At 39.1% G+C, this 24,732-nt stretch overlaps 1 protein-coding gene across 3 annotated transcripts in view; it reads right to left on the minus strand.

The window, feature by feature from the left end:
* The window catches only part of Edem2 (ER degradation enhancer, mannosidase alpha-like 2), a 285,175-nt gene that overhangs the window by 152,813 nt on the left and 107,630 nt on the right, over positions 1-24,732 (minus strand). For all 3 annotated transcript variants that reach the window (XM_070086564.1, XM_070086565.1, XM_070086566.1), the window contains 2 exons: positions 19,919-20,044; positions 19,581-19,685 (listed from right to left, as the gene is read on the minus strand). In XM_070086564.1, coding sequence (XP_069942665.1) covers positions 19,581-19,685; positions 19,919-20,044 — 231 coding nt within the window. The remainder of the gene's footprint in view (positions 1-19,580; positions 19,686-19,918; positions 20,045-24,732) is intronic.

Consider the following 24,732-nt stretch of genomic DNA (forward strand, 5'->3'; position numbering starts at 1 on the left):
AACCCCCTGCTCCCTTTCATTCACTTATGAGCAAATATTTGGGAGCCTAAATTTATCTGCTGCATTCTTTAAGGCTTCATCACTGAGAGATTATTCCTGTAAATATAAATGTATAGTGGAACCTTTACTTATGAGTTTAATCAGTTCCGTGACCTTGCTCACATCTGGACTTGCTCGTTTGCAGTGTCATTTTTTTTCATTTAAATTAACTGAAATGCAATTAATCCGTTCTGGCTCTCAAGGGGCACAATTTTTTTTTTTTTCAACAAGTTGGCCGTCTCCCACCGAGGCAGGGTGACCCAAAAAAGAAAGAAAATCCCCAAAAAGAAAATGCTTTCATCATCATTGAACACTTTCACCACACTCACACATAATCACTGTTTTTGCAGAGGTGCTCAGAATACAACAGTTTAGAAGCATATACGTATAAAGATACACAACACATCCCTCCAAACTGCCAATATCCCAAACCCCTCCTTTAAAGTGCAGGCATTGTACTTCCCATTTCCAGGACTCAAGTCCGACTATATGAAAATAACCGGTTTCCCTGAATCCCTTCACTAAATATTACCCTGCTCACACTCCAACAGATCGTCAGGTCCCAAGTACCATTCGTCTCCATTCACTCCTATCTAACACGCTCACGCACTCTTGCTGGAAGTCCAAGCCCCTTGCCCACAAAACCTCCTTTACCCCCTCTCTCCAACCCTTTTGAGGATGACCCCTACCTCGCCTTCCTTCCCCTATAGATTTATATGCTTTCCATGTCATTCTACTTTGATCCATTCTCTCTAAATGACCAAACCACCTCAACAACCCCTCTTCTGCCCTCTGACTAATACTTTTATTAACTCCACACCTTTTCCTAATTTCCACACTCCGAATTTTCTGCATAATATTTACACCACACATTGCCCTTAGACAGGACATCTCCACTGCCTCCAACCGTCTCCTCGCTGCTGCATTTACCACCCAAGCTTCACACCCATATAAGAGTGTTGGTACTACTATACTTTCATACATTCCCTTCTTTGCCTCCATAGATAACGTTTTTTGACTCCACATATACCTCAATGCACCACTCACCTTTTTTCCCCTCATCAATTCTATGATTAACCTCATCCTTCATAAATCCATCCGCCGACACGTCAACTCCCAAGTATCTGAAAACATTTACTTCTTCCATACTCCTCCTCCCCAATTTAATATCCAATTTTTCTTTATCTAAATCATTTGATACCCTCATCACCTTACTCTTTTCTATGTTCACTTTCAACTTTCTACCTTTACACACCTTCCCAAACTCATCCACTAACCTTTGCAATTTTTCTTTAGAATCTCCCATAAGCACAGTATCATCAGCAAAAAGTAACTGTGTTAATTCCCAATTTGAATTTGATTCCCCATAATTTAATCCCACCCCTCTCCCGAACACCCTAGCATTTACTTCTTTTACAACCCCATCTATAAATATATTAAACAACCATGGTGACATTACACATCCCTGTCTAAGACCTACTTTTACCGGGAAGTAGTCTCCCTCTCTTCTACACACCCTAACCTGAGCCTCACTATCCTCATAAAAACTCTTTACAGCATTTAGTAACTTACCACCTATTCCATATACTTGCAACATCTGCCACATTGCTCCCCTATCCACTCTATCATATGCCTTTTCTAAATCCATAAATGCAATAAAAACTTCCCTACCTTTATCTAAATACTGTTCATATATATGCTTCAATGTAAACACTTGATCTACACATCCCCTACCCACTCTGAAACCTCCTTGCTCATCCGCAATCCTACATTCTGTCTTACCTCTTATTCTTTCAATTATAACCCTACCACACACTTTTCCTGGTATACTCAATAAACTTATTCCTCTATAATTTTTACAATCTCTTTTGTCCCCTTTCCCTTTATACAAAGGGACTACACATGCTCTCCGCCAATCCCTAGGTACCTTCCCCTCTTTCATACATTTATTAAACAAAAGTACCAACCACTCCAACACTATATCCCCCCCTGCTTTTAACATTTCTGTCATGATCCCATCAGTTCCAGCTGCTTTACCCCCTTTCATTCTACGTAATGCCTCACGTACCTCCCCCACACTTACATTCTGCTCTTCTTCACTCCTAAAAGATGGTATACCTCCCTGACCAGTGCATGAAATTACCACCTCCCTTTCTTCCTCAACATTTAGAAGTTCCTCAAAATATTCTCGCCATCTACCTAATACCTCCCTCTCCCCATCTACTAACTCCCCTACTCTATTTTTAACTGACAAATCCATACTTTCCCTAGGCTTTCTTAACTTGTTTAACTCACTCCAAAATTTTTTCTTGTTTTCATTAAAATTTCTTGACAGTGCCTCTCCCACTCTTTCATCTGCTCTCCTTTTGCACTCTCTCACCACTCTCTTCACCTTTCTTTTACTGTCCATATACTCTACTTTTCTTATAACACTTCTGCTTTGTAAAAACCTCTCATAAGCTAACTTTTTCTCTTTTATCACACCCTTTACTTCATCATTCCACCAATCACTCCTCTTTCCTCCTGCCCCCACCCTCCTATAACCACAAACTTCTGCCCCACATTCTAATACTGCATTTTTAAAACTATTCCAACCCTCTTCAACCCCCCACTACAAAAAAATACTTTCAATAATTTCCCTAATGTAACTCGATGGCTTGTTTATCTATTATAATTCATCTAGTATGACATAATAAACAATATTAATAACACAGAAACACGATATATACACTAGAATGAATGAAATATTACATATGTGAGTAGTGGTAGTGGAAGCTGCAGCACCACAGCTGCCATTCCTGCTCTTGACTACATACCTTCCCATGCTTTTATTTTAACAGAAAATGAAGTGTTTTTAAGGCAAACTGCATTAGATCACACACTAGTTTCATAAGGAAAACAATAATAATAATAATGGCACACTCTTAATGCTACATTCTTTATGGTACACTCTTAATGGTACACTCTTAATGGTACACTCTTAATGGTACACTCTTAATGGTACACTCTTAATGGTACACTCTTAATGGTACACTCTTAATGGTACACTCTTAATGGTACACTCTTAATGGTACACTCTTAATGCTACACTCTTAATGCTACACTTTGTTACTTCACTATTCACTGTTTTAATTCCATGGAAATCATCCTCTTTTTCTTCTCAGCACTGTCCTTTGCACTTGCATTCTTAGGACCCATGGTTAGAAACAAGAAATTTCGCAAAATACTGTAACTGCACAAGTAAGGAAAACACGAGAATTTCCCTCCACCGCGGGTTAAGCACATGCGGACTGAGTGTTGTTTAGATACACACTGCCATCTAGTGGTGGCGATCTGCAACCCACTTATATTATTATTATTATTATAATTATTATTAGTACGTTCATATTCTTATAATAATTTAATTATATTACGTGTATTATTACGTATATAAATATTATATTACACATACGAGTACCATCCGACTTACAACCAAGCTTGGTTCTGACCAACTGGCCATAAGTCAAAATGAACATAAGTCGAACCTTTGAAAATTGCCAACATACTGGGTAGGGCATAACGTCAAACCTTTGCTATATAAACTACCTACATAGTACTGTAATGTAATGTACAATCATTATTTCATTCTTTTTACCATAATTTACTTCTATTGATATATTTTAATCATTTATGTACTGTATATTATGTATACATGGCAGTGAACTGTATTGTAAATTTTACATCTCATACAGTATCATATGTTACTGTTATCTTTAAGTATTGTTGACACAGTGGAAAGGGAGAATACCACTGGTAGTGTCATCCTGGCAGAATGTCCTATAACTTATGCCCTAAGTAAAGAGCAACAACTCTGGAACATGTGTAATACGTATTCGGTGGGTGGGAGGGTGGGTGGTTGGCTGCCTGCCTGACTAGCTGAATTTGAATCTCTCTTCATCTGTATATCTCTCTCTGTATCTCTGTACCTCTTTCTTTCTCTCTCTCTCTCTCTCTCTCTCTCACAGGTACACATAAGTTATCATACATAGAGTAAATTACCTAGGATAACCCCAAAAATCCAGACAAAGTGCTATACAGTGGATCTGTGCTCCAGTGCCCTAAATTAATAATAATAATAATAATTATTCTAGGTAGTAGGTTGGTAGACAGCAACTGCCCAGGGAGGTACTACCATCCTGCCAAGTGAGTGTAAAACGAAAGCCTGTCATTCTTGTACATGATGGTAAGATTGCTGGTGTCCCTTTTTCTGTCTCATAAACATGCAAGATTTCAGGTACATCTTGCTACTTCTACTTACACTTAGGTCACACTACACATACATGTCCAAGCATATATATACATACCCCTCTGGGTTTTCTTCTATTTTGTTTCTAGTTCTTGTTTTTGTTTATTTCCTCTTATCTCCACGGGGAAGTGGAACAGAATTCTTCCTCCGTAAGCCATGCGTGTCATAAGAGGTGACTAAAATGCCGGGAGCAAGGGGCTAGTAACCCCTTCTCCTGTATAAATTACTAAATTTAAAAAGAGAAACTTTTGTTTTTCTTTTTGGGCCACCCTCCCATGGTAGGATATGGCCAGTTTGTTGAAAAAAAAAATTAATAATTATTATGTATTATTACAATAATACATATGTACTAATATTAATAATATTATTATTATTAACCCTTTCAGGGTCAGTCCCGTAGATCTACGGCTTTACGTTCAGGGTCCAAACCGTAGATCTACGTCATGAGCTCAGCTCAGATAAACTGTGAGTGGTACATTTGGGGCTAGATATGAGAGAATACAATTATGTGGTATGTGTGCACCACATAAAACAGATCCTTCAGCACACTGTGTATAATGAGAGAAAAAAACTGTAATCATGATTTTTCGATTAAAACAGCGACTTTGCAGTGTTTTTTCGTATGTTTTTTATAGTTGTATTTGCGATTTCTTGGTCTCATTTGATAGAATGGAAGACATGTTACAGAAATAGAGATGATTTTGATTGGTTTTAGCACTGGAAATGGCTTGAAACTGAGCTAAAAGTAGCAGAAATGTTAAATTTTTGCCGATATTCAAGAGTAAACAAACGACCTCACACGTCTAATACACGCCAGCTGGTGGGTCTAATATGCATTCACAAATATGGTGATGATATTTATACAATTATTACAGTATTGCATAACAGTAAATCTTCTATTTTTTGGTGTGAATAAAAATTCATTATGTGAATAAAAAATCAAAATGGAATTTATTTGTAAAGCCTCAAAACATAACTAATGAACAGAGGAAATGTTAGTTTAGTTCCAGGAATACCTACATTGTTTATTCTGGACCCTATTTTGAAATTGGAATATTTTGAACTTTGTGTTAAATTGGCCAAATTAACAATTTCCAATCACTTTAATTTGTAGTTGGAACAGTTGACTTGGCAATTTCTTGTGCTCAATCGATAGAATAGAAGTAATACTAGTGAAATAGCTAAGAATTTGGTTGACTGGAATAATGTAATTGGCCTAAAATGGGAGTCAAAGTCGGCAAAATCGCCGATTCGTAAATATCGCTGACACATCAAAATTCGCGAGAGTATAATTTCGTCAATTTTCCATCAAATTTCATACTTTTTGTTTTATTACCTTCACAAAAAGATTCTCTACCATTTCATAAGAAAAAATAACAATTTTTTTTTTTAAATTCTTGGACACTGGGGCACCACTTCAGATTTGGGCCTTGGACCCTGAAGGGGTTAAACTATAATATAATATTGTGCTTACTCAATACTTACCTCAAAATATCTGTAGTCTTAATGTAGAGTGAGAGGTGAGTAAACAAGATTAAATGAATAAACGAAAGAGAGAATGAGTGTAGAAGGTTCGTGAGTTATGTAAACAAACTACAGTGGTCCCTCGATAATCGTCGGGCTCAATAGTCGTCCTTTTCGGAAATCATCGCGTTATTTTAGTCCAAACATTGACTCGCTAATTGTCGTTCGTCCTGGAGGCGTAATCACGGCTCTGAGCCGCCTCGGCCTACCTTCCCAGCCAGTGTGGCATTGTTTACCAGTGAGCAACAGTCTCCTCACATGTTCATATGAAATATTTCATAATATTCCATTCATTTTAGTGCTTGCAAGTTCCAAATAAGCTACCAAGGCTCCAAAGAAAGGTGAGAAATACGATTGAATTTAAGAAAAACATCAATGAACAATATGAAAGTGGCGTACATGTGGCCGAACTGGCCAGCTTGTATAACAAATCCAGTACAACCATATCTTCCATCGTGGCCAAGAAAAAGGAAATCAAGGAAGCTGTTGTTGCAAAGGGGGTAAATATGCTGACAAAAATGAGATCACCAGTACTCGAAGAGGTTGAGAAGTTATTATTGGTGTGGATAAACGAGAAACAATTAGCAGGAGATTATTTGTGAAAAGGCTAGGCAGTTGCATGACGATCTGGTAAAGAAATTGCCTGCAATGAGTACTGATATTGGTGAATTTAAGGCCAGCAAAGGTTGGTTTGAGAGGTTTAAGAACCGTAGTGGCATACACAGTGTGATAAAGCATGGTGAGGCTGCCAGTTCGGACAAAACTGCAGCTACAAAATTCATAAGTAAATTCAAGGAGTACATAGAGACTGAAGGACTGAAACCTGAACAAGTGTTCAATTGTGACAAAACAGGCATCTTTTGGAAGAGAATGCCAAAGAGGACCTACATTACTCAGGAGGAAAAGGAACTGCCAGGACACAAGCCTATGAAAAACAGGCTGACGCTCATGTTCTGTGCTAATGCTAGTGGGGATTTCAAAATGAAGCTGTTACTAGCGTACCATTCTGAAAATCCCAAAGTGTTCAGGAAAAACAATGTTATGAAGAGTAAATTGTGTGTGTTTTGGAGATCTAATAAAAAGGCATGGATCATGAGGAAAATTTTTGTCGAGTGGTTCAATGAAGTGTTTGGCCCGAGTGTGAAGAATTACCTCCTGGAAAAGAAATTGGATCTCATGTGCCTCCTAGTAATGGACAATGCACCTGCTCATCTTCCAAACTTGGATGACCTAATTCTGCAGGAGTTTGGGTTCATCACAGTAAAGTTCTTGCTCCCGAATACCACTCCTCTCCTCCAGCCCATGGACCAGCAGGTCATTTCAAAATTTAAAAAACTCTGCACCAAAGCAATGTTTCAAAGGTGCTTTAACGTGACCTCAGACACTCACTTGACCCTAAGAGAGTTTTGGAAAGAACACTTCAGTATCCTCCACTGCATAAGCCTTATAGGTAAGGCCTGGGAGGAAGTGACTACCTGAACTCTGCTTGGAGAAAATTGTGGCCAGATTGTGTCCACAAGAGGGATTTTGAAGGGTTTGTGGCTGACCCTGATGAGCCTATGTCAGTTGTGGCATTGGGGAGTTCCATGGGGTTAGATGTGAGTTTGAAGGATGTGGAAGAGTTGGTGGAGGACCACAATGAAGAGCTAACCACTGAGGAGCTGCAAGAGCTTCAGCAGGAACAGCAACAGATCGCAGCTCAGAATCTTGCTGCAGAGGAGGAGGAAGAGAGATGGAAGAACATAAGAAAGAAGGAACACTGCAGCAGGCCTACTGACCCATGCAGAGCAGGTCTATGTCCCCCCCCCCCAGATTAGCCAAATGACCCACCCAGTCTGGTCACCTCCACTCAAGGATGGAGCACTGCACCAGACCCAGCAGCACAAGCTAGTCAGGTCCAACTCACACCCATCCACACCCACTCATGTATTTACCTAACCTATTTTTAAAACTACACAACGTTTTAGCCTGAATAACTGTACTCGGGAGTTTGTTCCACTCATCCACAACTCTATTACCAAACCAGTGCTTTCCTATATCCTTCCTGAATCTGAATTTTTCCAACTTGAAACCATTGCTGCGAGTCCTGTCCTGGCTGGAAATTTTCAGCACGCTATTTACATCCCCTTTATTTATTCCTGTTTTTCATTTATACACCTCGATCATATCCCCCCTAGTTCTACGCCTTTCAAGAGAGTGCAGATTCAGGGCCCTAAGTCTATCCTCATAGGAAAGATTTCTGATACATGGGATCATCTTTGTCATCCTCCTCTGTACATTTTCCAGAGCATTTATATCCATTCTGTAATACGGTGACCAGAACTGAGCAGCATAGTCTAAATGAGGCCTAACCAAGGATATATAAAGTTGAAGAACAACCTGAGGACTTCCATTATTTATACTTCTAGATATGAAGCCAAGAATTCTGTTAGCTTTATTGCAAACACTAATACACTGTTGTCTTGGTTTTAGATTACTGCTAACCAGAACTCCTAAATCCTTTTTGCAATCAGTAGTATTAAGATCTACATTATTTAGTTTATATGTGGCATGGTTATTTAACTGTCCAACATTTAGAACTTTGCATTTGTCAATATTAAATTCCATCTGCCACTTCTCCGACCTTTGCATCAGTCTACTCAAACCATCCTGGAGTGCTCTAGTGTCCTCATTAGAATGAGTTGGATGGCCTATTTTGGTGTCATCAGCAAATTTGCTTATGTCACTATTTATTCCTTCATCTATGTCGTTTATGTAAATTGTGAACAACAACAGGCCCAACAATGACCCCTGAGGAACACCGCTTGTGACGTGCCTCCATTCTGATTTCTCCCCATTTATGCAAACTCTCTGCTGTCTATTTGTCAGCCATGCCTCTACCCAGGAAAAAATTTCTCCTCCTATTCCGTGTGCCTTAAGTTTCCTCAATAGCCTCTGGTGTGGAACTCTATCAAAGCCTTACTGAAGTCCATATACACAATATCATATTCATTACCATGATCTACCTCCTCAAACACCTTAGTGAAAAAAGTTAGTAAATTCATAAGACAGGAACGCCCCTTTGTAAAATCGTGTTGAGATTCATTAATCAATCTGTGCCCTGCTTATGGGAGATTCTAAAGAAAAATTGCAAAGGTTAGTGGATGAGTTTGGGAGTGTGTGTAAAGGCAGAAAGTTGAAAGTAAACATAGAAAAGAATAAGGTGATAAGGGTATCAAATGATTTAGATAAAGAAAAATTTGATATTAAATTGGGGAAGAGGAGTATGGAAGAAGTGAATGTTTTCAGATATTTGGGAGTTGACGTGTCGGCGGATGGATTTATGAAAGATGAGGTAAATCATAGAATTGATGAGGGAAAAAAGGCGAGTGGTGCGTTGAGGTATATGTGGAGACAAAAAACATTATCTATGGAGGCAAAGAAGGGAATGTATGAAAGTATAGTAGTACGAACACTCTTATATAGGTGTGAAGCTTGGGTTGTGAAAGCAGCAGCGAGGAGGCGGTTGGAGGCAGTGGAGATGTCCTGTCTAAGGGCAATGTGTGGTGTAAATATTATGCAGAAAATTCGGAGTGAGGAAATTATGAGAAGGTGTGGAGTTATTAAAAGTATTAGTCAGAGGGCTGAAGAGGGGTTGTTGAGGAGGTTTGGTCATTCAGAGACAATGGATCAAAGTAGAATGACATGGAGAGCGTATAAATATGTAGGGGAAGGAAGGTGGGGTAGGGGTCATCCTCGAAAAGGTTGGAAGGAAGGGGTAAGGGAGATTTTGTGGGCGAGAGGCTTGGACTTCCAGAAGGCGTGTATGAGTGTGTTCGAAAGGAGTGAATGGAGACGAATGGTATTTGGGACCTGACGATCTGTTGGAGTGTGAGCAGGGTAATATTTAGTGAAGGGATTCAGGAAAACCGATTATTTTTATACAGCCGGACTTGAGTCCTGGAAATTGGAAGTACAATACCTGCACTCTAAAGGAGGGGTTCGGGATATTAGCAGTTTGGAGAGATACATTGTGTATCTTTATACGTATATGCTTCTAAACTGTTGTGTTCTGAGCACCTCTGCAAAAACAGTGATTATGTGAGAGTGAGGTGAAAGTGTTGAATGATGAAAGTATTTTCTTTTTGGGGATTTTCTTTCTATTTGGGTCACCCTGCCTCGGTGGGAGACGGCCGACTTGTTAAAAAAATATATATATATACACCTACCATCCAACTTACGACCGAGTTCGGTTCCGAGAAACCGGTCGTAAGTCGAACTTTACTACTGAATATCAACAAAACATTTTTGTAATGACTATTTTATTGTTTTATTTTGGTATTTCCTGTTTTACTTTACTTTTTATGTTGTTAGTACTGTATATTATATTGTAAGGTTTAGGATAAACACTGTGTACAACACAAATAGTTGTTTATTTCCCAGAAATTTGGCATAAAAAACACTGTCGTAAGTCGAGTGGTCGTAAGTCGAGCAGGTCGTAAGTCGGATGGTAGGTGTACATATACATAATATATATATATATATATATATATATATATATATATATATATATATATATATATATATATATATATATATATATATTTTTTTTTTTCAACAAGTCAGCCGTCTCCCACCTAGGAGAGGTACTACCGTCCTGCCAAGTGAGTGTAAAAAGGAAGCCTGTATTTGTTTTACATGATGGTAGGATTGGTGGTGTCTTTTCTGTCTATTAAACATGCAAGATTTCAAGTACATCTTGCTACTTCTACTTACACTTAGGTCACACTACACATACATGTACACGTTTATGTATACACACTCATCTGAGTTTTCTTTGATTTTGTCTTAATAGTTCTTGTTCTTACTGTTTTTCTTTTATATCCATGGGGAAGTGGAATAAGAATCTTTCCTCCATAAGCCATGATTGCTGTAAAAGTCAAATAAAATTCCGGGAACAATGGGCTAGTAACCCCTTTTCCGTATAGCCTACTAAAAAGATAAAGAAGAAAACCGTCAAAGTGGAATGTTTGAATGTGCGTGGATGTTGTGTGAATGATAAAAAAGAAATGATTGTGGATGTTATGAATGAGAAGAAGCTGGATGTCCTGGTTTTAAGTGAAACAAAGCTGAAGGGGGTGGGAGAGTTTCTGTGGGGAGAAATAAATGGGATTAGGCCAGGGGTTTCAAATACAGTTAGAGATAAAGAAGGAGTAGCAATAATGTTGAAGGATAAGTTATGGCAGGAAAAGAGGGACTATAAATGTATCAATTCAAGGATTATGTGGTGTAAAATAAAGGTTGGATGTGGAAAGTGGGTTACAGTAAGCGTATATGCACCTGGAGAAGAGCGAAGTGTAGATGAGAGAGAGATTCTGGGAAATTTTGTGTGTGGGAGTTTTGAACCTAATGAGAGAGTACTTGTGGTTGGGGATCACAATGCTAAAGTGGGTAAAAATGTTGTGAAGGGAGTACTAGGTAAATTTGGGGTGCCAGGGGTAAATGAAAATGGGAAACCTTTAAATGAGCTATGTGTAGAAAGAGGTTTGGTAATAATACATATTTTATGAAAAAGAAGTTAAGTAAGTATACAAGGTATGATATAGCAAGTAATGAAAGTTGTTTGTTAGATTATGTATTGGTGGATAAAAGGTTGATGGGTAGGCTTCAGGATGTACATATTTATAGAGGGGCAACTGATATATCGGATCATTATTTAGTGTAGCTACAGTTAGAGCAACAGCAAGTAAGAGAGAGGAGAAAATGTATAAACTAAGGTAGGAGGAAGTTAGGGTGAAATATAAGCAACTATTGGCAGAAAGGTGGGCTACTGCAAATATGAGTAGTGGGGGGGGGGGGGGGGGTGAAGAGGGCTAGAATAGTTTTAAAAATGCAGTATCAGAATGTGGGGCAGAAGTTCATGGTTAAAGGACGGTGGGTGCAGGAGGAATGAGGAGTGATTGGTGGAATGATGAAGGGTGTGATAAGAGAAAAAGATAGCTTATGAGAGGTTTTTACAAAGCAGAAGTGTTATAAGAAGAGCAGAGTATATGGAGAGTAAAAGAAAGGTGAAGAGAGTAGTGAGAGAATGCAAAAGGAGAACAGATGATAGAGTGGGAGAGGCAGTGTCAAGAAATTTTGCAGAAAATAAGAAAATTTTTTGGAGCTAAACAAGTTAAGAAAACTTAGGGAACAAATGGATTTGTCAATTAAAAACAGAGTAGAAGAGTTAGTAGATGGGGAGCTGCAGGTATTGGGTAGATGGCGGGAATATTTTGAGGAACTTTTAAATGTCAACGAAGAAAGGGAGGCAGTAATTTCATGCACTGGTGTTACGGTCCCCTGCCAAACTAGCGGTTAAATAGTTAACCTGCCGGCCGGCAGTACCACTGGGTACGCCATCAAACCCAATGTGGGGACTGCTGAGCCGGCTTTAGAAGCAGTAAGTACCTGAGCACCTCACGGTACACATCTAAGCAGTAACTACCAGAACGCCTTACGGTAGACATCTACTGACAGTAGAGTATTCGTCTGACCGACTTAATATATATATCTACTGGCATTAGAGGAAGCGCTCACCGCAGCTCACTGAGTCTGTTGGCCCCAGTTACTTGACAGCCGCATTCAGTGAGCTTGCAACACAGTGTGTTCTGCACTGGACCACCTTGCTGTGTGTCAATTGGTCTTGAAGGCGGTAGGAAGTGCTCACCTTACGGTGTACTTCTACCGGCCTTGGAGAGTATTTAAAGGACAGGTGATGTCTGCGGACTCACCGCCTACGCTGGTCAACTGTGGGCCGGAGTCATCGGATGCTGTTGTAGTGGAACACTGAGAAGAAAAGGGTGCCGTGTGACACTAAAGAAGTTACGGCTATAGTGTACATTGAATAGTGTCATGTGACTGGCCTCGAGAAAGACGCTGTGTGAGTGTGTCGCTGGGTGTCGGGTGACACAAGTGTATGACGCAGAGAAAAGGGTGTCGTGTGACACGGAGAGTAGGAGCATCATTACGCAGAGAAAAGGGTGTCAAGGGACACAGCTGAGATGGAGCGTCATTACACGGATAAATGTCGTGTGAGACACAGGGAGCGTCACAACTCGGATACGTGTCGTGTGACACGGAGTGTCGTGCGTCGCTGGGTGTCGGGTGACACAAGTGTATGATGCAGAGAAAAGGGTGTCGTGTGACACGGAGAGTAGGAGCATCAGAGAAAAGGGTGTCAAGGGACACAGTTGAGATGGAGCGTCATTACACGGATAAGTGTCGTGTGACACGGAGCGTCATTAGGGTGTCGTGAAACACAGAGTTGACTGTAATTTATTATTGTACAAATGTTATTTATAATTTATTATTTTAGCATAGATATATATATAGTGACACAGTAGTGTCTGAAAAGTGGTACCCTGTGTGTAGGGTTACGAATCATTATTATTTTAAAATGCTAATAATTTATTATTGTAACATGTATGTATATTTTAAATACCTCTAGACCAAAGATTGTTTTTTATATAATATTAAAGATTAATTTATTTTAATGTGTATATATGTATCTTTGTGTATATATGTAACTTTGTCCTTGGAGGCAAAGAGGGGAATGTATGAGAGTATAGTTTTACCAACGCTCTTATATGGGTGTGAAGCGTGGGTGATGAATGTTGCAGCGAGGAGAAGGCTGGAGGCAGTGGAGATGTCATGTCTGAGGGCAATGTGTGGTGTGAATATAATGCAGAGAATTCGTAGTTTGGAAGTTAGGAGGAGGTGCGGGATTACCAAAACTGTTGTCCAGAGGGCTGAGGAAGGGTTGTTGAGGTGGTTCGGACATGTAGAGAGAATGGAGCGAAACAGAATGACTTCAAGAGTGTATCAGTCTGTAGTGGAAGGAAGGCGGGGTAGGGGTCGGCCTAGGAAGGGTTGGAGGGAGGGGGTAAAGGAGGTTTTGTGTGCGAGGGGCTTGGACTTCCAGCAGGCATGCGTGAGCGTGTTTGATAGGAGTGAATGGAGACAAATGGTTTTTAATACTTGACGTGCTGTTGGAGTGTGAGCAAAGTAACATTTATGAAGGGATTCAGGGAAACCGGCAGGCCGGACTTGAGTCCTGGAGATGGGAAGTACAGTGCCTGCACTCTGAAGGAGGGGTGTTAATGTTGCAGTTTAAAAACTGTAGTGTAAAGCACCCTTCTGGCAAGACAGTGATGGAGTGAATGATGGTGAAAGTTTTTCTTTTTCGGGCCACCCTGCCTTGGTGGGAATCGGCCGGTGTGATAATAAAAAAAAAAAAAAATAAATATGTATCCCGAACTTTTATATTACTAACACTAATGTAAAACCCAATTAGTGTTTTTGTAATAACTGGCCAGGGAGGTATAACATATTTTAGGGGTGAAGAAGAGCAGGATGCGAGTGTGGGGGAGGTGCACGAGGCATTATGTAGAATGAAAGGGGGTAAAGCAGCTGGAACTGATGGGATCATGACAGAAATGTTAAAAGCAGGGGAGGGGAGGGTTATAGTGTTGGAGTGTTTAGTATTTTTGTTTATTAAATGTATGAAAGAGGGGAAGGTACCTAGGGATTGGCAGAGAGCATGTATAGTTCCTTTATATAAAGGGAAGGGGGACAAAAGATACAGTAAAAATAATAGGAGAATAAGTTTACTAAGTATACCAGGAAAAGTGTACGGTAGGGTTATTATTGAGAGAATTAGAGGTAAGTGAGAGTACGAATGCAGATGAGCAAGGAGGCTTTAGAGTGGGTAGGGGATGTGTAGATGAAGTGTTTACATTGAAGCATGTGTGTGAACAGTATTTAGATAAAGGTAGGGAAGTTTTCAGAGCCTTTATGGATTTAGAAAAGGCATATGATAGAGTGGATAGGGGAGCAGTGTGGCAGATGTTGCAAGTGTAAGGAATAGGCAGTAAGTTACTAAATGCTGTAAAGAGTTTTTATGAGGACAGTGAGGCTCAGGTTAGGGTGTGTAGGAGAGAGGGAGATTACTTCCCGGTAAAAGTAGGTCTTAGACAGGGATGTGTAATGTCACCATAATTGTTTAATATATTTATAGATGGGGTTGTGTAAGAAGTAAATGCTAGGGTGTTGCAGAGAGGGGTGGGATTAAATTATGGGGAATCAAGTACAAAATGGTAGTTGACACAGTTACTTTTTGCTGATGATACTGTGCTCATGGGAGATTCTAAAGAAAAGTTAAAGGTTAGTGGATGAGTTAGGGAGGGTGTGTAAAGGTAGAAAGTTGAAAGTGAACATAGATAAGAGTAAGGTGATGAGGGTATCAAACGATTTAGATAATGAAAAATTGGATATCACATTGGAGAGAGGGAGTATGGAAGAAGTGAATGTTTTCAGATGTTTGGGAGTTGACGTGTCAGTGGATGGGTTTGTGAAGGATGAGGTTAACCATAGAAGTGATGAAGGAAAAAAGGTGAGTGCTGCATTGAGGTATATGTGGAGACAAAAAAAACATTATCTATGGAGGCAAAGAAGGGAATGTATGAAAGTATAGTGGTACCAACACTTTTATATGGGTCTGAAGCTTGGGTTGTAAATGCTACAGTGAGGTGGTGGTTGGAGGCAGTGGAGATGTCCTGTCTAAGGGCAATGTGTGGTGTAAATATTACGCAGAGAATTCGGAGTGTGGAAATTAGGAGAAGGTGTGGAGTTTACAAAAGTATTAGTCAGGGGGCTAAAGAGGGGTTGTTGAGGTGGTTTGGTCATATAGAGAGAATGGATCAAAGTAGAATAACATGAAGAGCATATAAATCTCTAGGGGGAAGGAAAGCAGGGTAAGGGTCATCCTCAAAAACGTTGAAGTTAGGGAGTAAAGGAGGTTTTGTGGGCAGGGGTCTTGGACTTCCAGGAAGCATGCATGAGCCTGTTAGATAGGAGTGAATGGAGACAAATGGTTTTTGGGACCTGACGAGCTGTTGGAGTGTGAGCAGGGTAATATAAATTTAGTGAAGGGATTTAGGGAAACTTGTTATTTGGAGGAATATACTACACCTACCATCCGACTTACAACCGAGTTCGGTTCCGAGAAACCGGTCGTAAGCCGAAATAATCGTAAGTCGAACTTTACTACTGAATATCAACAAAACATTTTTGTAATGACTATTTTATTGTTTTATTTTGGTATTTCATGTTTTACTTTACTTTTTATGCTGTTAGTACTGTATTTTATACTGTAAGGCTAAGGATAAACACTGTGTACAACACAAATAGTTGTTTATTTCCCAGAAATTTGGCATAAAAAACACGGTTGTAAGTCGAGTGGTCGTAAGTCGAGCAGGTCGTAAGTCGGATGGTAGGTGTATTTATCTATATATATGCTTCTAAATTGTTGTATCTGAGTGCCTCTGGAAAGACAGTGATTATGTATGAGTGAGGTGAGAGTGTTGAATGATGATGGAAGTATTTTTGGGAGGAATTTTCTTTCTTTCTGGGTCACCCTGCCTCGGTGGGAGACGGCCGACTTGTTGAAAAACAAATTATTATTATTATTATTATTATTTATTAGTACATATGCATTCTTATAATAATACTCTTGCTTACCATTTAGAACTTTTATTCACGCAAGAAAAGAGAAGATTTACTGTTATGCAGACTATTGCATTATTGTAATAACTCTATAAATAATGTCAACCTATTCATGACTGCGCATCAGAATGGCCACTTGGACAGGTATTGTTTACTCTTGAACATCGGCAAAAATTGAACATTTCTGCTACTTTGAGCTCAATTTCAAGGTACTTTTCATCGTGAAACCAATCAAAATCATATCTATTTCTTTAATATATCTTCCAGTGTATCAAATGAGACCAAAAAAATGAGAATACAACCATAATAACCATACGAAAATATACCTCTAAAGGGTGGCTAATGGGTGAGAAGTGAACTCCGTTATTTATGATCCGGTTTCTTTCAATTTTGGTGTACGTTAAGAAGCATCTTTCCATCATACATTACCCAAGTTTCAATAAGATAGTCCAACAAACAAATGAGATCCAATTCCTTAGATCAAGAGCAAGAGCCCCTCATCAGTGTCAAGGAACCTCCCTCGAGGCCCACTCGCATCTGGAAATTTCACTTGCGACTGGAAGCAAAAAATCAACTGAGCGACTGCTTGTATCTGGAAAAACTCGGACATGGATGTGCTCATAAGTAGAGGTTCTACTGTACTTTGTTTTAGTCCAGCAGTTTCCACTGGGGTGACCCAGGCTTGGATCAGGGGTATCTGGCAGTCTGGGTGATTTAAAGGTGACTCGACATCAATGCTATACACCTCCTTCATTTGCTCTTCTATTTATCAATTGAATGGTTATTTTTATTATATTAAATATGATTTGTTTTAACTTGATAAATACCATTTACTTTTACAGCTAGTGTAAATACATGTTAGCTATAAGGACATATGTGCAACTATTGCAACCTTTTATTGTGGCAATGTTTCACTCTCGAAAAGTTTTGTCAAGTGATTAAAGAAGCAAATTTCTGCAGACATAAATGCCTTGAATAATTTTTAATTACCACTTCACATACCATTAAACAAAACAAGGGTAGCCTTCTCATCTCTTGGGTATTAGGAAGAATTCTCCTCAAAGTAATAAACCCTGCCATAACATAGCAATCAAGAGTTGTTGCTGCTGTCATTGTCACTATCTCTCACATCATCACTGTCTTCCCCACCACTGCCTCCACCACCAATGCTACTGCTGCCACCACCACCTACAGCATGGGCCAATGGGCCCTCTGCAATGCTTACATTCTGCCACCTCACATTACCTATATACACCTTCTGTGTCCTTGTATTCTTTATGGTAGCCTGACCAAGCTCCTGGAGAGTGAAACATTGCCACAATAAAATGTTACATTAGTTACACATGCATCCTTATACCCAATGTATTGTCAGTAATTCTACCATTCTTACAAGTGTAAATACAGTCCAAAGAATAATAAAGTTATTAAACACAGGCATGTAAAAGAAGGAAATTACAAGAGAAAACAGAAAAGAGCAAGGTGATGAGAGTTACAAAAAATCTAGGCAATGACTGAGTATCAGATTGAAGGGAGGAAGCATGGAGGAAGTGAATGTATTTAGATATCTGGGGGAGTGAGCATGTCAGCAGATGGATCTTTTTTTTTATTAACACACTGGCCGATTCCCACCAAGGCAGGGTGGCCCGAAAAAGAAAAACTTTCACCATCATTCACTCCATCACTGTCTTGCCAGAAGGGTGTTTTACACTACAGTTTTTAAACTGCAACATTAACACCCCTCCTTCAGAGTGCAGGCACTGTACTTCCCATCTCCAGAACTCAAGTCCAGCCTGCCGGTTTCCCTGAATCCCTTCATAAATGTTACTTTGCTCACACTCCAACAGCACGTCAAGTATTAAAAACCATTTGTCTCCATTCACTCCTATCAAACACGCTCACGCATGCCCGCTGGAAGTCCAAGCCCCTCACACACAAAACCTCCTTTACCCCCTCCCTCCAACCTTTCCTAGGCCGACCCCTACCCCGCCTTCCTTCCGCTACAGACTGATACACTCTTGAAGTCATTCTGTTTCGCTCCATTCTCTCTACATGTCCGAACCACCTCAACAACCCTTCCTCAGCCCTCTGGACAACAGTTTTGGCAATCCCACACCTCCTCCTAACTTCCAAACTATGAATTCTCTGCATTATATTCACACCACACATTGCCCTCAGACATGACATATCCACTGCCTCCAGCCTTCTCCTCGCTGCAACATTCATCACCCATGCTTCACACCCATATAAGAGCGTTGGTAAAACTATACTCTTATACATTCCCCTCTTTGCCTTCAAGGACAAAGTTCTCCACAGACTCCTAAGTGCACCGCTCACCCTTTTCCCTTCATCAATTCTATGATTCAGATGGATCTATGAGGAGAAAAGTGCATAGTGTGTTGAGGCATTTGTGAAAACAAAGAAGTTTATCTATGAAAGCAAAAAAAGGTATGTACCAGAGTATAGTGGTACAAACACTTTTATACTGGTGTGAAGCATGGGCTTTGAATGCTAGAGCAAGGAGGTGACTAGAGGCAGCAGAGATGTCACGTTTGAGTGCAGTGCGTGGTGTGATTATCACGCTAACGTGACGGGCTGGAGTTTTGAGACTCTCTGACCGCGGGTTCAATCCCGGCCGGGGTATGGTTTGGTATGCAGAGAATTTGAAGCATAAAAATTAAAAAAGTGATGTGGTGTCACCAAGAGTCTAATTCAGAGCTGAGGAGAGGTTGTTGGAGCAGTTTGGGTTTGCACAGAGAATGGAGAGGGATAGGATGATGATGAGTGTATAAATCTGGGTGGAAGGTACAAGGGGAAAGGAGCCATCCCAGTAATGGTTGGGAAGAGGGGGTCAAGAGGCTTCAAGCTAAATTTAAGGGCATGAACATCCAATAGAACTGTTAAATAAGAGTGAATGGAAACCAAGTGGTTTTTAATGATGTGATGTTGGAGTGTGAGCAAGGTAACTTTCATGAAGGGATTCAGGGAAACTGGTTAGCTAGTACACTTCTGGGGGAAAAAAAAAAAAAGAAATTGAGTGAATGATGGTGAATGCATTTTCTTCTTTGGGTCAACTTGCCATGGCAGGAGACAGCTGTTGTTAAAAATAAAAAGTATCAATATTGACTCTTTAGAAACTAAAGTTTTTTTGTTTATACCATCTGAATAAATTAAACCATCTGAGGTAAATAACACAGTGTGTTACTCTAACCTGGAAGTCTGTTGTGAATGCTTCAGGTAAGAAATTATGTCGCTGAATCACTTGATATAACATTTCATGTGTTTCGATGGCTGGCTTGATGTCTCCCTTTAGAACCTGAAGAGATATTCAGTTATAAGTAGTAGTTTTGCATAAATTAAACATTTTTTTACACAATACAGATATGTAAGATAAGAGATAAAGACAATTAAAAATGACTGAAGAACCCTACTGCGAAGGCGAAACGTTTCGGAATAAAGTTGCCTAACTGTTGCCTATGTGTCTTACCTACCAACCACAATTAAAAACAACACTAAATGATGGTTTCATTTTGTGATGCAGCCACTTACCTGAAGACCAGGCCAGAAAGCAAGAAGAGCATCCATGAAGTTACGGGAAGTGGTGTGGGGACGGTGCATGTGGACATCTAGCAACATTGGACCTTGACTAATGTACTTCATTACTGCACTGTAATGCTGCCAAGTAAAAATTAACAAAGCTCTTCATATATAACACAATTATAAATAACATCAAGGTTCTAGAGACTAATTACATATTGAAAGTAATTTTTTTTTAACACTTCAGCCATCTCCCACCAAGGCAGGGTGATCTATACAAGAAACACTTTCACAATCATTCACACAATCACTGTCTTTGCAGAGGTGCTCAGATATGACAGTTTAGATGTCACTCCAAACATCCAATATCCCAAACTCCTCCTTTAAACTGCAGGCATTGTACTTTCCACATCTAGGACTTTAAAGTCCAGTTAACTGGTTTCCCTGAATCCCTTCACAAAATATTATCCTTCTTACACTCCAACAGCTTGCCAGGTCCCAAAAACCATTATTCTCCACTCACTCCACGCTTACACATGCCTGCTGCACATCCAAGCCCCTTGCACACAAATCCTCTTGTGCCTGCTCCCTCCATTAATTCCTAGGATGACCCCTACCCCTCCTCCCCTCCACTACAGGTATATACACCCTTCATCCTATTTTGTTCCATCCTCTCTAAATGACCAAACCACCTCAACAACCCCTCCTCATAATATTTGCACCACACATTGCCCTTAGATGCATCTCCACTGCCTCCAGCCTCCTCCTTGCTACAGCATTTACAACCCATGCATCACACCTATACAAAAATGTTGGTACCATTATGTTCTCGTACATTCCCTTCTTTGCCTCCATGGATAACATTTTTTGTCTCCACAGATACCTTAATGCACCACTCACCTTTTTTCCTTCATCAAGTCAAAGGTTAACCTCTTCTTTCATAAACCCATCCAATGACAAGTCTACTCCCAAATATCTGAGCACATTCATTTCCTCCATACACCCTCCCTCCAATGTGATATCCAAATTATCTTTACCTAACATATTTGATACCCTCATCACCTTACTCTTATCTATATTTACTTTCAACTTTCTTCCTTTACACAACCTCCAAAATTTGTCCACTAACCTTTGCAAATACTCTTTGGAATCTCCCAAAAGCACAGTATCATCAGCAAAAAGTAACTGTCTCAATTCCCATTTTACATTTGATTCCCCATAATTTAATCCCACCCCTCTCCCCAACACCCAAGTATTTACTTCTTTTACATCCCCATTTGTAAATATGCTAAACAACCATGGTGGCATTACACATCCCTGTCTAAGATCAACTTTTACTGGACAGTAATTGCCCTCTCTCCTACACACCCTAACCTGAGCCTCATTTTCCTCATAAAAACTCTTTACAGCATTTAGTAACTTACGACATATTCCATACATTTACAATATCTGCCACATTGTTCCCCCTATCCACCCTAACTTATGCCTCTTCTAAATTCATGCATGCAAACTTCCCTACCTTTATTTAAATGATGTTCACTTATATGCTTCAATGTAAACACTTGGTCTAACATCCCCTACCCATTCTAAAGCCTCCTTGTTCATCTGCAGTCCTGCTGTCTTACCTCTAATTTTTTCAATAACAACACCCTGGTATACTCAGAAAACTTATTCCCATATAATTTTTACAATCTCTCTTGTCCTCCTTCCCTTTATATAAAGAAACTATATATGCTCTCTGCCAATCCCTAAGTACCTTCCCCTCTTTCATACATTTATTGAATAAAATTACCAACCACTCCAAAATTATATCCCCCCTGCTATTAACATTTCTGTCATGATCCCATCAGATACTTAAAATATTCCTGCCATCTTCCCAATACCTCCCACTTTCCATCTATTAACTCCCCTATTCTGTTTTTAATTGTTAAGTCCACTCATTTCCTAGGCTATCTTAACCTATTAATCTCACTCCAAAACTTTTTTTTATTCCCAGCAAAATTTCCTGACAGCACCTGACTCACTCTGCCATTTGCTCTCCTTCTGCACTCCCTCACCACTCTCTTCACCTCTCTTTTCCTCTCTATATACTCCACCCTTCATATATCACTTCTGCTTCATAAAAAAACCTCTTGCACCCACCCTCCTATAACCACAAATTTCCACACTCTAACACTGCATTTTTAAAACTATTCCACCCCTCTTCAACCCCCTCACTATATTTTTCTAAACAGCTTTTTCTCTGAACCCCTTATGATTTGAGAGTGGTGTGTTTTGACAAGAGAGATGTCATGAGTGTCATTTTATACCCTACACTAGCAGTTATCTGGTGTATGGTCACAGGAGGTAAATGTAAAAAGACCAGTAATATATAGACGATGAACCTGAGGAGTTCAGAAAGGGGTGGTTATGGCCCCTCATACTTAAACAGGTCCGAGAAGTCATTGTGAGCTAAAGGAATTTCATACAAAGACTGAGAGTCTGTGTAAAAGACTGGAAGAACACAACTTGCATAAAATCTCTAACTACTTTTAGTAACCTACCACATATTCCATACACATACAACATACAACATATGCCACATGGTTTCAATGTAAACACTTAGTCCACACATCCACTACCCTTCCTAAAACCTCCTTATTCCTCTGCAACCCTACTGTCTTACCACTAACCCTCTCAGTAATAATTTTACCATAAACTTTACCTAGTATATTAAGCAGTTTTTCAAATCAGTTGTCTCCCACTGAGGTAGGGTGACTAAGCAGGTTTATCCCCCTATAATTCTTATTTTCTCTTTTGCTTCCTTTTCCCTTATGCAGAAGATCTACCTTTGCAAGTGGTGGGTCTAATATGCCTCCACAAATGCGCTGATATTATTTATACCATTTTTACAATAATGCAGTAGTCTGTATAACACTAAACCTTCTATTTTTTGTGTGAATAAAAATTCAAAATGGAGAGCAAGCGTAATATAAGAGGGGCATGGAGACAGGATTAACGAACAGTGAAAATGCTATTTTAGTGCTAGGAATGCTTGTATTGTTAATTCTAGACCCTATTTTAAAATTGGCCTTACTTGAAATGTGTGTGAAATTGCCCAAATTACCAATTTTGACACTGCGAATGATGGGGAAAGTATTCTTTTTTGGGTCACCTGCCTGGGTGGGATACAGCCAGTTTGTTAGAAAAAAAAATTTTAAATGTTGTATTAGCACTTGTTATTTTTAAGTCTTCAGTGTGAACTTTGCAAATTATTTAGTTCTAGTTCATGCTGTCCAAAATGGTGCTCATAATTATGAGCTTTTCTAAATAATGAAATTTATGTATGTTTTGCAATAATGACACACTATCTAATCACTAAATTTGTAATGACTTTGTCGGCCTGTGGGTTACAAGCAAAAACAATCTGAATAATCAATTAATTACCAGCGAATCCTAAAAAGAAACTAAATTGCAAAACTAGAAAGGGTTCATCACAGTTTATTAGTAAAATGTTAAAAGTATTTTTGTTTTAAGAGTACAGTAAAACACCATTTAAACAGCAGCTTAGGTTCCAGGCTTTCTTTGTTCTTCACAAATAAAAAATTGTAATTACTCATTGTAACCTTTGCAAAGAAAAAAATCTTAAATTTTTAAATCCTTTTATCATGTTTATAAGCTATGTAATGTGTTTCTTATATAATTTTGAAGAAAATATCATAGATGGATTAATGAAAATGTCTATATCAGCCCTTTCACCATCAGTGCCATAATATACAGCTTGCAAGTCAGTGTTGGTGCCGTAATATTGTGCCAAAATTTTAGCGGCTTCCAATCATGCAGAAGAAAGCTGGCAGACCTACATATGAGAGAATGAGTCTGAGTGGTCAGTGTGAACTGCATGAAAAAAATCCTGCAGCACACAGTGCATGAGAAAAAAAACTTCGACCATGTTTTTGGTTTAAAACACCAACTTTGCGGTGTATTTTCATATGGCATTTATGGTTGCATTCTCATTTTCTTGGTATCAATTGATAGAATGGAAGATATATTACAGAAATAGAGATGATTTTGAAATTGAGCTCAAAGCAGTGGAAATGTTTGATTTTTGCCGATGTTCAAGAGTAAACAAATGACGTTATGCGTCCAATACATGTCAACTGGTAGGTTTAATATGCTTTCACAAATGCGCTGATATTATTTATACCATTTTTGCAATAATGCAGTAGTCTGCATAACAGTAAATCTTCCATTTTTTGTGTGAATAAAAATTCAAAATGGAAAGTAAGCATAATATAAGAAGGGCCTGGAGACGTGACTACTGAACAGAAAAAATGTTATTTTAGTGTTAGGAATGTTTGTATTGTTAATTCTAGACCCTATTTTAAAGGTGGCATTACTTGAAATGTGTATGAAACTGGCCAAATTACCAATTTCTTATCACTTTATTGGGTAGTTGAAATCAGTAATGGGCAGTTTCTTTTACTCAACTAATAGAACAAATGGAGTTTTAGTGAAATAGCTTTGAGTTTGGTAGACTGGAACAATGGAATTGGCCAACAAAAGGGCTCACAGTGGGTGAAATCGTCGATGTGTAAATATTGCTGAGATTGCTAACTTCACGAGAGCATAATTCCATAAGTTTTCCATCAAATTTCATATTTTTGGTGTCATTACCATCGAGAAAGATTCTTTGTCATTTCATGAGAAAGAAATAATTTTTTTTTTAAATTCTTCAACACTGAAAGCAAGTTTGTGAGCAGGAGTCTTGACAGTGAAAGGGTTAATGTAAAATAAGACATTTAATATGCCCAAGAGTGATTATTAGTATTACGTATTATTATTAT

Source organism: Cherax quadricarinatus, chromosome 19 (genome assembly GCF_038502225.1).
Source record: "Cherax quadricarinatus isolate ZL_2023a chromosome 19, ASM3850222v1, whole genome shotgun sequence".
Lineage (NCBI taxonomy): Eukaryota > Metazoa > Arthropoda > Malacostraca > Decapoda > Parastacidae > Cherax > Cherax quadricarinatus.